At 42.5% G+C, this 18,149-nt stretch overlaps 1 protein-coding gene across 1 annotated transcript in view; it reads right to left on the bottom strand.

The window, feature by feature from the left end:
• Positions 1 to 17,783, bottom strand: part of WAPL (WAPL cohesin release factor) — a 55,233-nt gene extending 37,450 nt beyond the window's left edge. The window contains exons 1-3 of the mRNA XM_015423425.1: positions 17,749 to 17,783; positions 11,941 to 12,461; positions 395 to 1,417 (exon numbers count right to left, since the gene is read on the bottom strand). Of these exons, the coding sequence (XP_015278911.1) occupies positions 395 to 1,417; positions 11,941 to 12,439 (1,522 nt within the window). The 5' untranslated portion in view covers positions 12,440 to 12,461; positions 17,749 to 17,783. The remainder of the gene's footprint in view (positions 1 to 394; positions 1,418 to 11,940; positions 12,462 to 17,748) is intronic.
• Between the last annotated feature and the right edge of the window lie 366 nt (positions 17,784 to 18,149).

Consider the following 18,149-nt stretch of genomic DNA (forward strand, 5'->3'; position numbering starts at 1 on the left):
TGTGTGACAAGTGCTCATTTAACTGAACCCTGATGGAACAGACCAGAGACAATTCCAATTCAACATCTCCCTCTACTCTATTTCTTTTAAGTGTACTATATTTGACGAGAAAGATTTAATCTGCACCTCAAAAAACAAAACAAAAAGGCGACCAAGTTTGTAAACAGTCTCCTGGCTTTTAACATCTTGGTGCCAACAGAGATACCTAAAACAGGATTTAAAGTTTACAAATCACGATACATCTCAATAAGGCTTTTTTCCACCTTAACACAAACAGTGGTAATGTTTTTATATTAAGAAACGTGTTATTCACAGTGGTTAGAATTAGATACATGATTTGACATGTGGTTTTACCTGTTAAACTAATGCAACACTGGCCACAAGTTAGCCTTACCTGGATTACTGCTTGACTGGCTATCCTGTGAGTAGTTCTCACTGCCATCAGAACAGGACTGAAGTAAGGTAGAAGATGGTGCTGCTCTGCTTCTTTTTTTATTAGCTTTCCTTTCTAACAGCCGGTCTTCATCATCATCCTCACTTTCACTTAAGTCATCAAAACCAAAGTATTTAATTTTATAGTTTGAGCTTCCAGAGGTTCTAGAGCCTCCTTCACCATCCCCTCCTTCGTCGTTGTCATCAAACCCAAAGAACTCCAATTTCACATCTTTTTTGGATTTGGTATTGCTAGGTCGAAATCTGGTTGTCGTCTTGGTTGTAGCCATGTCAGCTTTCTTTCGAAGACGTCCTGCTTCTCCCAGATCAGTAGGTGCAGCTGTGGCAAATTCATCAATACGCTCCATAGTATCTTGAATAGTAACGTTACAAACTGATAAGCACGATGGATGGAGAACAGTGTAGTCTCTAGTCCGTCCTCTAAAACTGGTCCCACTACTTAAAGCAACTTTTCTTACTGGGTTCGGACCATCAGTATTTGAGTCACTGTTTGCTTTGGCAAGAGGTTGAATAGTGCCATCCAGTAGCTTATCAAAATTTGTCGGCCACTGCGATTTCGTTTTGTTGGATCTACAATATGTCCGACAGTTGCTTGGCCTGAGAACAGTTTGCATCACTTCTTCACTAATAGCTTCCCTCGGACTTTCAATGTCTTCTTTGACTAGATCATCATCCTTGAGTTTTATCTCTGAAATTGGTTCATTATCAAAACTTAACAGATATTCTCCTCTTCGGGTGTCCTCGTTCTCATCTTCCCATTCATATAAGCCAGTTATTAATGATCCTTTTGTATGTGACACTTCTGCTGGAGAGTCCGTCTTCCCAATGTGGGAGTCCCAAGAATCATGAGCATCCTGGATTTCAATGCTGTACCCAGAGATTTCTGCTGTTTGAGCATTATTGTCTTCAGCATTCTTATGGATGAAGTGACTGTTCTCATTATCCTCATTGAAATTCTCCTCGTCTGCAAAAAAGACAAACACTGAAATAAATACAGCTCACAATGGAAAAGCCCCCAACCTGACAGCTAACAGCATTTTCTATTGAAATGGTCAGGAAATGTTCAACAAGTCACTGTGTCCACAGCCTATGTACAGTACTATTATGGAGTGCTGAGTACTTGTCAGAAAAGTGAGATATTAATATTTTAAAACACAACACAAGGCAATCACCAAACCAAGGCACAAACATATCCTTTCCCTGCTAACAAAACAGCATCAGCGACTGTTTAACAGAAAGTACAGCCCCACCCATCTTCCACGTAAGCTTTCCTCCCTACTCCACTTCCTCACCACATCCTCTTGAGGACTAGTGCTTCACCAGCTTGTGTGTGGCATTATGGGTTATTACTCCAACCAAAATGGCACCCTAACTCCAACACCTTGATATTTATGATGTTTGCATATGTGCAAGTATCACACAAAAGACTGGGGGGGGGGAGAAAACCCAAATTCCCCCTCCTGGTTAGATTTTTCTGCAAAGTATAGGGCGTTCCTGGATTTGAAGAACTCATGAGATCTGTGGCTAGTCCCACTGTGCTAATTTAAGCTATCTTCACAGGGGCCAGCCTGTTATTGCTATAGTAATGAAGAACTGAATCAAGGTGTCTGGTGGAGTTACTGCCCAAAGAGCAAAGCAAAAAAAGAATTGTGCTAATGTGGCTACCTGACAGAAGTGCGACAGCTCAAAGTCTCCTTATGGCAGTTTGCAGGTTTGTGAACAGAAATCTACATAACTGAAATGGTTTTGTTATCAAGGCACACTTCCAAACAGGTTAACGAACTGTCTCAACCAGATGATGTTTTCATTGTTCCACTGTAGACACATCCAATCCAATGCACTATGTGTACATTCCTCCCCACCACTTATGGTCATAATTGCCTTTTTTGCTTCCTGTCATGGGACACTGTATGGCTTACTGTCATTTAGTTGTAATTCTGTGTCCCATGCTGCAACATGGGTATTAAAAGTGGATCTCAAGTCTAGAATGATTGAAGACCTCTCTGTTGGATTAGTGGCTATCCTTATTCTTCCAAATTAATGAAATTGTGTAAATCAGGAAATCACCACAGATCATCCACTGCAGGAGAATGTGCAAGACCTACATTCAAATCTGCAATCTGACGTGGTTTTCTTGGAGGAGGCATCCAATGTATTAGAAATTTATTGAATTACTGATGATGGCTTGTACTGCTACAGGCATTCTTAGGCATTCTTGAGCTATTTTGATCTAAATTATCCCCACACCAAAATGAACAAGACTTGCAGTTTCTGCAGAAATGAAACTGACACTACATGATATAACCAACCAGATGTACTGGAGGGAAGGTGGTAAGGAATGCATTCTGAGAAACAAGGCACAAATGTTCACAGTTGTACCACCACTGTCTTAAGTTACACGTCTTGCAAACCAGATCCCTAGTTGCCTGCATCTGTTCCCCTCCCCGCCATGGTCAGCCTTTCAATGGCAAGAGAAAGCATTTTTCTTCAAACTGGTAGCTCTCTGGAAGGCACAGAACTAAAGAAAATGGTCCCAAACTATCATATTAGATAGGTTGAATGCCTTTCACACAGTAAAACTAAAGTTAAATTACAAATTAGGTACTTGATCTATTACATATAATCAGCCAGAGAAAGACAAAATATGGCAAATCTTTAGAGGCCAAAGTTTAACGAATGGAAAAAGATTTTACGCAACATTAACAACAACTGATATTACCCTGCCACAAGTGATAAAGTATCAAGCTGCCCTGTAATACCTTAATGTTCATGATTCATTGCCTGGCAAAGACAGCTCCACAACAATTTTTTTTCATGCTTTACTATAACCCAGTTACAATAACCCACCAGATTACCATGGTGCAAATTTCATCATGCTATGAAAGGGGGGGGGGGTGAATATATCATTTGAATTTTTCTTCTCAAAACTGACTTCAAAATGAGAGACTTATTCCAATGTAGGCACAGAAACAAAATTCTTCAGCCCTGCAGTTCTTTTCAGATGGTAATTTTAAGTGAGGCTGCATTCCGGCTGCTGTGGTCTCACTTTGGCCAGGATAGCCCAGGATAACTTAGGAGAAATCACCCACAACGTTCCAAAGCATCTCCAGAACATACATGCTACTGACTCTCAGTGATGCCAAGTGGAAAACTACCCAGAGAAAATACTTTAAAAACCTAGAAAAACGAAAATCAGCAAATTACTCAGCATGTTATAAGCTAAGTTCAGGGGAACACATTTTTATGTCTTTACTGCAAACCTAACATCTATACCAATTTATTCATCTCATGCAACTAAATCACACATTGACTTCATCCATGAAGGAAGGTATAGAACTATCTCTGCTGAGTGTCAGGAAAAGGAAGTACATACAGAAGCAGATCTCACTGGAGGGGTAGAAAGGACAGAGCCGAGAAAAATCTCCAGCTGTGGCTGCCAGTTTACACCCAGTTTACACTACCAGCACCATATGCTGGTGGTTGCTTCCCAGAACATGGATTCACTTCTGCCAGCCATAACACTACACAAGGAAGGGTATCTGCCCATTTATATACATGGAAGATTAGCAGCTGCTGCTTCAATGGCCAAGAACAACCAGCCCGGCATGGATTTAAGGGAGCACACCACCAAGGACCTCCCCCAACTATTAATGGAATGTAACTGGCATCAATTGTCAGTTGCTACTTTTGTTAGTCATCTCATCTGTTCTCTATTTCCTAATGGCTAATACAGGTTTAGACACTCCCACATGAACACAATATAGTTGCAGGCAGTGTTCCCTCTAAGCTGAGTTAGTGTGAGCTAGCTCACTTTTTTTAGCTTCCATCTCACAGATTTCTGTCTTAGCTCAGGAAGGATGGCTCCAGAGCAAACTAATTTATGCAGTAGCCAAATCGGTTACTCACAACTTTAATGCCAGTAGCTCACAAAGTAGAATTTTTGCTCACAAGACTCCACAGCTTAGAGGGAGCATTGGTTGCAAGTGTGGGAATAATATCTTTAATGGCTACTTAAATGAGGGCACTTTCACACATGCTGAACAATGCAGTTTGCAACTGGATTGTACTGTGTGAAATGGCAAAATCTACTCATGAATGATCACCAAAATGCACTGAAAGTGGACTGAAAGTACATTTTTCAGCATGTGTGAAAGCACCCTAGCCTTTGGTTTTAAGATAACAATCAGTACACAAGTTCATTAAGTGTGTGAAGACAACCAAGGCCCAGTCACTACAGCTACACCTCACAGCTGGCCCCCTCAAAAAATAAAATTCAGCTACATGGCAATACACTCCAGGGTGAGCACAAGCCTGGCTATCATTGTCAAATAAAAACAGCGCCCAGGAGACCAGGCAGGGAATCCCTGATCTGTTTTCAGGCAACTTGAGAGAGGATGTGACGTAGCCTCCCCTTGCCCCCAACCTGACTGAAAGCACCTTCAAAACTGTTATCCCTATCTATGTGCAGAGGAAAGCCCAACCACAACTTCCTGGCTCTGGCTGCTTTATGCAGCAAAGGCAAAAACCACACATTTGTATTACTCCACATCTGGGCACACTAACATCACAATTTAAACAGACAAGAAACCTAGGCGATATAGTAGTATCTTATTTTTACCCCCCTTTCCTTCCTAAGGAAGACTTTCACAGGCCTAACAGATATGGAGCCCTTCACCACTGCTTTGGAAGTCAAATCAATCATAAAGAGGGTAAGCACAGTCACTAACAATAATCTGAAGACTCTACTGAGAGGTTAACAGATACTAGTTGCGAGGACAATGCTTAAAATAGTACTTGGATAAACAGAATGCAGGCAAGCCTACTATATTCACAGATTTCATACTCAATCACACCTATGTGTCAGAACATTCCAGGCCAAATTTTTGGAAAGGGCTGGATCCTAAATCAAACACCCATTTGTAGCTTGCAATTAAAAATGAAATTTTCTCCAAACCTCATACTAAAAGTTAGCTTACTTGAACTTAAGCCCAATAGCACTTAAAGACAATTTTCTCCAAACCTCATACTAAAAGTTAGCTTACTTGAATTTAAGCCCAGTAGCACTTAAAGACAATTTTTTTCAAGCACATAAGCTTCTGAGAGTCAAAGCTCACTTCATCAGATATCTTTGCCTTGAAAGCTTATACCCTGGAAAAATTTGGTGGTCTGGATTCGAATACTATTCTACAACTACAGACTAATATATTTACCCATCTGAAACTGAATTGCCTAGATTTCAATATCTTCACCCAAAAATGCCTGAATGGAAAGTTCTTTACAGATTTAACCAACAGTAATATGCAGATCTTCATAATGTCAACATCCTAAATCAGGAGAGGTAAATCTAAAGACTCCAGCCACACAACTTTTTAAACATGAGCATGATTAATGAGTGAATTTACCTGAAGACTTCTGCTTTGCCCTTTGACACCTACCAGCCAAACTGTAGCTTTACCAACCTCCACTGAGGGTGCGATTGCTCTAACCTTCATGAAGCCTTTGTGTAACCTACCATCTAAGACAGAGATGTCATTCTCATTTGTTACAAGGGCTGGATCAGACATAAATATTACTTTGTTGGGCCAAGCCACATGTGTCGTAAAATGTAATGCCAGGTACCAGAGATTTAAACTTTATAACTTACAGTATCTCCCTGATGCCCACCCTCCCACTTCCAGTGCCCGCTCCACATTTGTACTGGGACAGTACAGGGATATAATGCACAGCCTCGGTCAACTGGCAATAAAGGCAGTCAGTTGCTGTGGGCCAGCTAAGAGCCCTGGATGGGCTGGTTCTAGCCCACAGGCCATATGTTTGACACCTTCTGATCTAGAAACTGCCAAACACATGATCCCTTTAATCTTATCCATGCTATAACATACCCGTATGTTGATGGATCTGACCTGACCAAGACTCCACAGAATGGATCAAGGAGTCCATACCATACAATCATGCACAGATGGAAGGGACATCCCCTGGGTTTGCAGACAAATCTGAAAAGTGGGGAGACTGACATGGCCAGCATCCCGTGACTGCCTTGCTGGCCATTGCATGGGACAGAAGAGCTTGGAGCAAAATGCACACAGAACAGGCTTCCCACTCCAAGTTTAGACCCCCAATCAGTTGGCCAGCAGGGATGCTTATTACACCTGGGATCACAAGGACCGGTAGAGAATGGCAGGGGTCTACAAGGACCGGTAGAGAATGGCAGGGGTCTTCTGTTTGTGTTCATGTACTTTATATGGTGGCTGATATTTAACAGAATAGCAGGTGAGAACAAGGAATGTCAGTAAGCAATAAAATGTATTAGGATGCCAATGCTGTATATCCATACTTGCAAGAGTTGCGGGAAAACACAGAACCAGCAGCAACTTCTAATTAAAACACTGTACTTTAAAATAACTTTAATTACAGTATATATACAGCTTTTTCAAAAAGGACAGGGTTTGCAGAATTTACTTGCAAGGGGCTTTCCTAGGCTACATTGGTGGATGTATTAAATGTTAATGTAACTTGAATTTCTTTGGTTCCTATTGATGACAACAGAGTTACAAGTGTTTTGGTGCACACGAAGGGAGAGATGCATGGATGACAAATACTGTGTCTGAGGCTTAGAAAACAGATAACCATAGCTTGACGGTTTTCCAAAATCTCATACTTTGGCATGGCATTCTGCATGCACGGTTTCAGTTTGGAGCATAGCAGAGAAAATTCTTCACAACTGTTATCATTAAACCCTCAGAGTTTTGGAAAAGACAGAAAAGCAGCTTCATATTTTATTACTAAGGCTCTGGAAATATGAGGTTGCATTTGCACAGTTCTAGCAGCTATCAGAAGGCAAACCCCAGAAACTCCACCCTATTGCAACACAGTACTGCATGCAAAACAGCATTACCAGGATGGCCAGAAGGCTCTTAAGATAAAACCATCTTCGTAAAACATGTTCTAGCACTTCTTCATCTTAGATCACTTCAGAATCTAGACTGTGAGCAGAAGTATTGTTTAACTGCAAAAAAATGTAATATGATGTTTGGGAAGGACCTTTCTTCAAATTGAATGCATAAGCTACTGCCACAGGTAGCAATACAGTTCATCTCATAATGACAGGCATCAGGGCAGTGTTTTATCCATGACTCATATTCCTGCTATAGACCTATACAAAGCATAACAAGCACATGAAAACTGTACTTTAAAAACTTCATTCAAATTATCAGTACTGGCTATAATCAAGAGGACATAATACAGATATCTTAACTTCACTGCCTCAACGCACACACACCTCAGAAATTATTAGACAGCTGCCTGAAATGTACTTACACTGCACTTCTTGAAACACGTTTAAGTGCCCATGTATTGAGAAGTGTAACTCCGGTAACAATATCCTAAATCACAACCTGGAAGAGTCAAATTTAGAGTGACCACATGACCTTTGATTGTCCATAGAAGCATACACCCAGTGGAGAAACGCTTGTTATTTTTTCAATGCATTTCATGAATCCAGTTGAGCCTTGCTCTGTGGGATTTCATTTAAGCACACCAGAGGTTTCTGAAAAACAAGTCATGTTTACCTACTATTCTTGAGCAGGTGGGTTTTGCTAATGACTAGTGTTATTGCTCTGTGATTTTCACCTGAAGCTTGTATCCTGTTATACCCATAATCTCTAACCCAACTTTTAGACTTAGTATTTTCAGAAAACAGCAATGTAAAAATGAAGACAGGTGTTAAGCACAGGTTTACTATTACAATCTTATACGAACTCGTTGCATATTATGCCAACACAGAAAGCACAAGCTAATCAGACTTCTTTCCCCATGTCAACAGGGATATGCTAAATTATATATTATGAATATTATGCTAGATGTCAGGGTCCCAGGCAACCCCTAGAGCTCTTTGGACTGGAGATACACAAATCCAGTTTTTCACGTTACAGAAGAGAAAACTAAAACCTTGTCTTACTCATATTTTCTCACACCGATGCTTTTCCCACATCAGACTAACTTTCAAAATTTCCAATCTCTATAGATGTTTGTACCAAAAAGAATCTAGAATAGACCACAGGAAAAAACCTCAACCATCAGCTTCAAACGGAAGATCTAGGAAAACTGCCCCCTCCAGTGTTCCACCACTGCTTTGCAAAGGAACACCAACTGTCAACAGCAGAGGGAGGTTCAAAAACCTGCCCTCCATTTTCCATCAATATTGCTGTCATTAGCTGTTGTAGGTTTTCTGGGTTGTATGGCCGTGGTCTTGGCACTGTAGGACCTGACGTCAGGTCCTACAATGCCAAAACCACAGCCATACAACCCAGAAAATCTACAACAGCTAATGAACTCGGCCCTGAAAGCCTTCAACAAACTATTGCTGTCACTTCTAGATTCTTAACTGAGAGCACCCAAGAAACTTCAAGTTTTCATCATGTCACGCATCACCATTTTTTACTGAATTGCGGGAACTGTTTTGTGCAGTGATAACCATTATCTGCTTTGAACATACCAATGAAAAAGCAGAATAAAAACCCAGCAAATATTGCACTGGCCATACAAAACTATTTTCCTTTTAAAAAGTAACCCTACCCTTCTTTACAAATTTCACCAGAAAGACCTGGGCTAGGTTGTTATTTTTATTTATTATTACATGATGAAATGTTAAATTTTGAAGACTGATAAACTTTGCAATACACTGAAAAGATTTACTGACCTATCTTACAGAGTTATTTTAAGGATAACCAAGATAATGTGAAGCACTCTGAACAATAATTTATAGAAATAAAATTATAATTTTAGCATGTAACAGAAAAGCACATTTTGCAGACTTACAGATCATACAAGTAGGGGCCAAGGAGAACATGTTACAGATAATTTCAGCATGCCGAAGTACTGAGGGGTTAAAGAGCATCCACTAGCCACTCTTTCTCCCTCATGGACATCTGCAAAGGACAGGCCCATGGGCGTCATGGGATGCTGGAAAATCCCATCACTATCAGCCCCTTGTGTTCCCCCATCATCCCCCAGTTCTCCCCATATGCCAGCTGATGGGGGTGATTGGAGCTAAAAGCACCCAGGTTTGCAGGTCACTATCCTTACCAACACATGGCCCTAGTGTGTGGATTTTTTAATTCAAACTCTGAGGCTGTCAGAATTAAAAATACAGTATTCACCAAGGAGCCAGAACTAGATGCAGCTCGCTCACTCTATGAAAAACTCAAATTTGTCAATTCATGATGTCCAAAAGGCCCTGAAGCACTTCAAAGTACTATACGAAATCCAGAGCTGGCACCTAGACTGAAACTAGGATGTCTTGCTTCAGAGAACTGTGCAAGAGTGACTGTAGTAGGAGAGGGAAAAAGAGACGACGACAAAACAGATAATAGAATGTCGAATCTCCCACTGCAGATTCAGCATTGACTAGTCCTTCTTAAAAAATTGTGTATGCAACAAAGAACTATGGTTATCTGGACATGGTTGGGAGTAAAACATCAAGTGTGACTAGACAGCTAAACCAGGTCTTGAAAAATTTATTTAGGCTCTAGGAGACAGCCCAAATAGTTAGAAGCCAGAATCATTTTTCAGCCTTCGGGTTTTGTATTTTAATAACCATATTTTCTAATAATGGTTACCATAAAACCTAATTCTAAACTCTTCTCATTATTTTATGTTAATTTTATGTTAATATAAATAAATATAGGGATAACCTTGGCTATTATCACCCACAACAAAAAGATAACCCCTCTGTTCCTAGCCTAACTTCTTCCCTATTTCTGATAATCACATGATTGCTTTAAAAAGCGCTATTTAACTGAATATTACAGCCAGTATAGAAAACAGCCAGTTAAGAAATAACCTAATCTCCCAGCATTCAACAGTATAAAGTTGACGTATAAACATGCAATAACATAAACATACATGTACTTTTATGCCACAAAGCAAAACTACTGATGTAAAGAGATAAATAAGTTATATGCTTTGCTGAGACATACTGCTGAAAATTATCAGGGGCCCTAATGAAATGTCTAGATGCCATGATGACCTGAGATTTGTTATTTTAGGATTTTGTGCTATTTTATACTGTTGTTTTTAAGTGGTTTTAACTGTATTATATATTTATTATATTGTTGGAACCCGCACTGAGCCTGCGTGCAGGGAGGGTGGGATATAAGTCCAAGTAAATAAATTAATTAAATTAATAAATAAGCCCTGAGCTTCACTAACATAAAGATTACTAGTTTGGAGAGCTGTTCTTGGTGGTTATTCAGAGACAGTGTGACCACCAGGTTTGGCTGAAACCTCTTAAGGGTGCATTTTATTTTCTCTTGAAAGACATTAATCGTCCTCATAGATATTTTGAGAGCTGAGAATAAAGCAACTCAACTTCTCCACACAAAGTTATTGCAGAGTTGAACTACCAGCACTTGATAAGCTTGGGGTGCAGGTCAAATCACACAGGTCTCAAAGCATCCTAGCCTAAATTATTAGTACTATAATACTACTAATTACAGTATTAATTGTATTTTTCATTTGTGCACCTCCCAATTTAAGGTACTCTTGCTTACTAGAGGGTCATTTCTGGTGTGCTACTGTGACAGGGAATTTTAGGTATGGCCTTTCCTCCTAAATTCTAGCTTTTGTCTATTAAAATTTATGGTGCTAATAAAAAACAACAGTATACCACACCCCCAGACCTCTACCCAAGCCAGCATCTGGTAGTGGTGACTTTAATTAATTGTATTTTTCATTTGTGCACCTCCCAATTAAAGGTACTCTTGCTTACTAGAGGGTCATTTCTGGTGTGCTACTGTGACAGGGAATTTTAGGTATGGCCTTTCCTCCTAAATTCTAGCTTTTGTCTATTAAAATTTATGGTGCTAATAAAAAACAACAGTATACCACACCCCCAGACCTCTACCCAAGCCAGCATCTGGTAGTGGTGACTTCAATGACCCAGGTCCAAAAGCACAAAGCACTCTTGTAAGAATTTTTATGTCATCAGTGTCTGCATGTTCATCTCTCACATTTCAACGTGCTCAAAGGTAGTCACCACAGAAGTCATCACAATTAATTGAAGGTGCTGCAGAAGTCTCTAACTGGAAAATGGAAATTGTGGAAAATGTACTATCACTTAAAGACTTTCATCTTACTCACTGTACAGCACCATTGTACAGGATTTATTTGTAACATAATTAACTGCTTTAAGTATTCAATAAATAATGTCATATCCATGCTTTGCTATTTCCCACTGCAGAAACACATTAATTCTTAATGTATAAAAATATTACACGCTATTTTGAGTTGAGCAAACTAGTCATTTCACCTAGTGAAGCCAAATTTTATCCAGTAACCCCATATGCAAATATGAACAGTTTCCAAGTCTTAAAAAGAGAGCAATTTGAGCAACGTGTCAGGAATGCTACCAAATCTGGAAAGATGTATCATGTGGCCAATTGCAAGGCTGACTTAGCATTAATTCTGAACAGTATTGCTCCAACATACCTGCCATGACAATGTTAGCATTGCTGCTTTTGATGTCACCCTCCTCCATATTTCTGTTTGAGACGTTCTCTTTTACTCCATATGCAGCATTATCGAAAGATATACATTTGTTGGACAAAGTATCTTCACTAATTGACTGACTAATTTTGCTATTAGATTCAAGTACAGAAGAGAGGTCTCCAGACTGAGAAGCTTCAGTGGATTCCATCTGACAGGAACTTTTCGCTTGCGACACGTTCTTTGAAGATACTGGCAGGGATTCCTCATCGCTGTCAAATCCAAACGGATCTTCTATTGCTTCTTCTTCTACTTTGGGTTTTTTAGGAATTTCAGTAATGTCTGCCTTGATGTTGGGCCTCTTCTGTCCTAGCTTGGCCATAAAGGTAGTTTCTCCCCATTTTGTACTAAGAGTGGTCCGTTTGTTGGAAAAAACTTCATCGAATTTCGAACTGCCATTACCCCCTTTCCTGCTATACGTCTTTCCAAATCTGGATGTCATTTTGACGTCTCTTTCATATTCTCTGTAAAAGGGAAAAATGATTTAGAATACCATTTTTAATACATTAACAGTACAATCAAGAGCTTCTTTGTCAAACTTACCGAACGCTAAAACAGCAACTATGCCCATTCTACCTATATTTCAAAGTTCTATCCTGTCCCACCCATAAACCAGACTCAAGTTAAACTGGGAATGGGGGAGGAGGTTTCTAACTCTGGCCACATCAACACGCAAGGGCTGCCACTGTGATACTATCTGGCTTCAGAGGCTCCCTCACTCTGCTGCTGCAACCATACACAACTTTTGTTATCCTTGACAACACAGCCTTGTTTTTTCTGTGGTTTGAGCAACAGGTGCAATCTTGTCTCTATAACGGAGGTATATCAAGTAGAAGAGCATCACAGAAGGCTAGTAAAGGAAGGAAATCAATCCATCATATATTTTACTACTGCTTACAAGATAAGCAAGGTGTCTTGATTGCTATCTTTCAAAAATGGAGGGACACAACAGCATCCAAACTCGTTTCAAGGACTCAAGCATTTCCCACTATTTATAAGATTTATGACAAAAGTCAGGTGACAACATTATGATTCTGGAGGAGCTACTACACAATGGGTTATGCCAGTTTTGCAGAAATCTACAAATGCTATTGCATTCTAACAATCTGCGAAGTTACTAGCTGTCAAAGGGAATTGCCAATCATCACTAAATGAGGAGCAGTATCCGCATTTTGAATTACAGCTATTAATTCCAAAGAGATAGATTGCCAACACCTGACAAAAGTCCACTGCTGAAGTACAGGGCAGGGAGAACTATTATTCGATATGATTTAGCAGTAAGTGGACAATACTTCAGCAGAGCATGAAACTGACAAAACTTTGTCCACCTGCCTGCCCATCCCTGCATATATCATAGTCATGTTACTGGTAGAAATAAAACACCTTTTGGATCATGTTATGAAAAGTTACTTCTTTATTAACAATTCTTCTCTTGGATGGCAATGTCAAATCTTAGAGGCTCTTGTCTAACATCATGCTCCTGGTAACTGACCTAAGATTCTATACATGCAGTTTTCATGAAACATAACCATTTCTGCACCTCATTAACAGACTAAACTCTTGATGACTGTGACCACGGTACAGCCTGAAGTCACAGAAGACAAATGCAAAACGTTTCTTCCTCAGAGCTCATCTCTGAAAATTCAGAAATATCAACAGGCCTTCTGATCACCCTAGGACAGAGGTTACCAAACTTTTTGACCCAGAACCCACTTTTAAAATTACTGCAGTTTTCAAGATCCACTTGTGAAATTACTCCATGATACAACCCACCTAACAGTCATATGCTGCTATCAAGTGCCAACTTGCTTTGAGAGTCAGCACGATGTAGCAGTTAGAGGGTTGGACTAGAATCTGGGAGCCCTGGGCGTGAATCTGCACTCTGCTATGGAAGCTTGCTGGGTGTCCTTGAGCCAGTCATACATACTCAGCCTAACACTTCAGGTCATTGTGATGATAAAATGGGGGAGAGGAAGGGATCAATGTAAGCTGATTTGGGTGCCCATTGGTGAAAAAGGCAGGGTATGACAAAACACAACCTAGGAAACATTCAGCTAAAGATAAAGGAATGAGAATCTTCAGTGTGTCTATTCAAGACAAGAGTAATGCAGATGAGCCAATACTGCTAAAGATAATGGGGCTTGTACTCTGGCGTTTCCTTTCAAATTTAGGACACTGCATCCTAAAACACTTAAGATGTTTTTTTAAAAGGCTATTGCATTTCTTCAGACACATGATGGTAGGTTCTCTTTTTCATATAGTTTCTCCTTGCATATAAGACACTATTTCTTCAAGTTTGTATCTCACATCAAAGAATTAAAACAAGTTGTTCTTGATGGGGCATGCAGAAAACAAACCAAGCCACAGTTTGCCAAGACAACTGCACTCTAAACCAACCCCAAAGCAGTGTTTATTATTGGAGTCTAAAGTCCAGACATTACAAAATATGATTAACTTTGCTGGATCTTGAAAAGATGAGACTTGTCCCCAGATGGAGCATGTGAACTGCCTCACTAACAAAACCTTGGTATTTTGCATCCAGTAATCCAGGTCTGTACACATCAGGAGTAGGATGAAGTCTACTAGTGACAGGTGTCACAGATTGTTGTTGTTCAGTCGCACAGTCGAGTCCGACTCTTCGCGACCCCATGGACCAGATCACGCCAGGCCTTCCGGTCTTCCACCATCCTCTGAAGTTTGCTCAACTTCATGTTCGTTGCATCTATGACACTGTCTAACCAATGTCACAGATTACAAGAGGACAATTCCAGAATTATACTTTAGTGTTATCACTCTTACCACAAGTCTTCAGTTCTTGTTTTGTTTTTTAAACTTTTGACATGTTAGCTGTTTCAGGCTAATTTACAATTATTATTTGACAACTGCACAAATATATTAGCAAAGCTAACACAGCCATCTTTACGCAACTCCCTGTTAAACACAACATTGAATTAGAACTACGAAATGAAGTAGATCACCTCAGTAATACCTGGAAATGAAGTAGATCACCTCAGTAATACCTGGATATATCTTCAACTGTATTAGAAAAGCCTGGCAGGAGAGGCAAGTCACTTGCAATGGAGTATTCCCACTGGCGTCAATGCAACTTACCATTCCAGAGCATAAATTATGGAAAAGTGTACAGTCAGTACAGCACACATTCAATTATAGAATAGCAATTTTAAATTAAAAATGCATATTAGCTTTACTAATTTAAAATTAGCTTTAAAATTGCTTCATATGTAATGGTATTCTTTAATCTCCCTACAATTAAGAAATTTTTAAAACTCCAAACACATCCTGAAGATCTGAAAGACAGTCTGAAGTTCTAAAACATATTCTGAAAGCAGTATCTTGGCAAGGTTTAAGAATAAAACTCCCTAGATTTTAGATTGTAACAGATTAAAGAGATTCATTTTTGTCGTTCAGCCACCTCAGAATATTTCAGTTTTACTTTCTAATTTCCAGCATAGTCCCTTCACATCAGTAACCACCTATCAAAGCTGGCGCAATGAAAAACAAGATAGAAATTATGCTTACATAATTTTCCCAAAAATCTACATGAGCAGTTCACTTTGCCTGATCAGCCCTTGAACTTCTGAAAAAAAGCATGCCTCAAGTATCTTAATAATGCAGTTCATACATAGCTCTTAGATAATGGCCTGTCTTCCTTGCTACATTTAACTCCAGGCACTGATGATAATGCCAAAAAGAGATGAGAGAGAATACAGCCAGCCAGAATGAAAACAACAGTAATGGGAGACAGTGGCCACTTCCACACTTGTCATTTTTCTCACTCCTTTGTCCCAATTGCTTCAGAGTCCACCCCCCCCACCCCCCGCCGTGTGTTTTGCTCTCTTTAGTAGTCCCAGAGAGAGCAGAGCACATGTGGAAAGAGGGGGGAGGGGCAAAGCAAAATGGACAAGAGTGACAAAAATGACAGCACGGAAGTGGTCAGAGTTGTCATTTCTCTTCTCAATGTAAGTATCCAGGGCCAAAGTGTCCTTGTGATCATGGACGGGGTGGGGTGCTCACAAAGAACTGTGCTCTGGGTACTGGGGTTCCTAAGAATAATGAAGAGAGGGGAAAGGAGTGCACACTGGATCTCCAGTGAAGAAGAACAGTTGGTTCTTATACTCCACCCTTCACTACCCAAAGGAGTCTCTGAGCGGCTTACAATCTCCTTCCCTTCCTCTCCCCACAAAAGACGCCCTGCGAGGTAGGTGAGGCTGAGAGAGCTCTGAGAGACCTGCTCTTGAGAGAACAGCTCGGACAGAACTGTTGACTGACCCAAGGCCACCCAGCTGGCTTCACGGGGAGGAGCGGGGAATCAAACCTGGTCCTTTAGAATAAGAGTCCTGCCGCTCTTAACCACTACACCAAACTGTGGTTGTGCCTGAAGGCAGGGGAGAGAAACAGCAGGTCCGTGGAAGCCTTGACAATCCTTTCCCAGATTCCCTGTTTATATCGACGCTTCCCAGAGCTACATCTGACCTGAACGGTCAAGTCCGAGAGAGGCCCCAAATGCATCTCCCCGGCATCGTTTCCCGACCCACCGGTGGGCGGAGTCAGGGGAGGAGACAGGGGGAGACAGCCGCTCTGGAAGCCTCTGGTCTGTCCTCCCGGATGACGCTCCACCTGACCCCCTTCCTCACTTGCAAAAATAAGGCTGTTTCCCCAACAGCTCTGCAGAAAGCTGGTCTTTTGGGGGGCCACCGTGTGACACAGAGTGCCGGACTGGACGGGCCATGGGCCTGACCCAACATTGGCTCCTCTTGCGTCCTGATGTCAAGCCCCTGGAGGGGAGGGGAGGGGAGAGGAGGGGAGGGGGGGCGATGCTCGAAGAGGAGATAACTTCCCTCCCACCCCCGCACTCTACGGCAAAGGGGGGGGAGGTGAGGGTGGAGAGGAGGAGGAGGAGGGCCCGGCCTCTCCCAACTGCGCACCAGGCTCGCAGCCCGATTCCCCCCCCCTTACGCAAGAGTACCCGGGATGGGGGGGCGAGGGGTAGAGAGAGAGAGAGAGAGACGAAGCCTGGTCGAACCAGGGAGGAAGATCCAGTCCCAGACTGGGGTTGGTGGGAGGGCCCGGCGGGCAGGAGCCACGGCCACTTCGAGCGCGGCCCTCGCCTGCCAGCCAGCCGGCCTCCTCCTCCTCCTCCTCCAATAATTGTGGCCTAGCGCGGAAGCCTCTTTCCCCGAGGAAAAACGGCGGCGGCGGCGGCGGCCTGGAAAGTGACACCCTCCTTCCCCCCCCCACCCGCTCAGCCACCCCGCAGCGCACACACACACACAAGCAATGTTCCCTCTAAGCTGTGGAGTCTAGTAAGCAACAATCCTACTTTGTGAGCTACAGTCTGGCATTAGAGTTGCGAGCGAGCAATCTGGCTGCTGCGTAAATCAGTTTGCTCTGGAGCCCTCCTTCCTGAGCTAAGACAAAACTGTGTGAGCCGGAGGCTAAAAAACCTGTGAGCTGGCTCACACTAGCTCAGCTTAGAGGAAACACACACACACACAGACACACACAGACCCCAAGGCCTCCTCGGTCAGCCTCTCTGCCGCCGGGTCCCCATTCGGCCCGTCCAACTTCCTAGGCCTCTCAGTCAGCCTCCCTCCCTCCCTCGCGGCCCGAAAACAAGAAGTTGCCTGTCTGTCTCCCTCCCTCCTCCCCCCGCCACGGCTTATCTCCTACGGGAGGCTGTCGAGGCGGCGGCGGCGGCGGCCTCCTCCGCCTCCCTCTCTCGGGACTTACCTCCGCCAGGCCCAGGGAGGGGAGCGAGCGCAGCAGAGAAGTTGGTTGGTTGGGAGCCGCCGGGATAGGTGGAGGCGGAGGGAGGAGGGGGGAGAGAGAGAGGAACTCCCCCGGTCTCGTGCGCAACGTCACTCTTCGAATCCCCAACCGTCACTCTTCGAATCCCCAACCGTCGCCCGGCCCGGCCAACCGCCGCTCTGACTGACTGGCTGACTGGGCGCTCGCTTCGGCTTTCCCCTCGTTCGGGCGACGCCCCCGGCCTTCTCCTCCGCCGCCGCCCGGCCTCGCTTTCCCCGGCTCCTTCCTCACAGCGTCGAGGTCGTCACAAGCGGCCGCAGCAGCGCCGTCGCCGCCTCCGCCTCCTCCTCCTGCGCCGCCGCTTCCTGCGCGCCGGGACGGGT

The sequence above is a fragment of the Gekko japonicus genome, unplaced genomic scaffold, assembly GCF_001447785.1.
Source record: "Gekko japonicus isolate JY-2015 unplaced genomic scaffold, Gekko_japonicus_V1.1 scaffold1512, whole genome shotgun sequence".
Taxonomy (NCBI): domain Eukaryota; kingdom Metazoa; phylum Chordata; class Lepidosauria; order Squamata; family Gekkonidae; genus Gekko; species Gekko japonicus.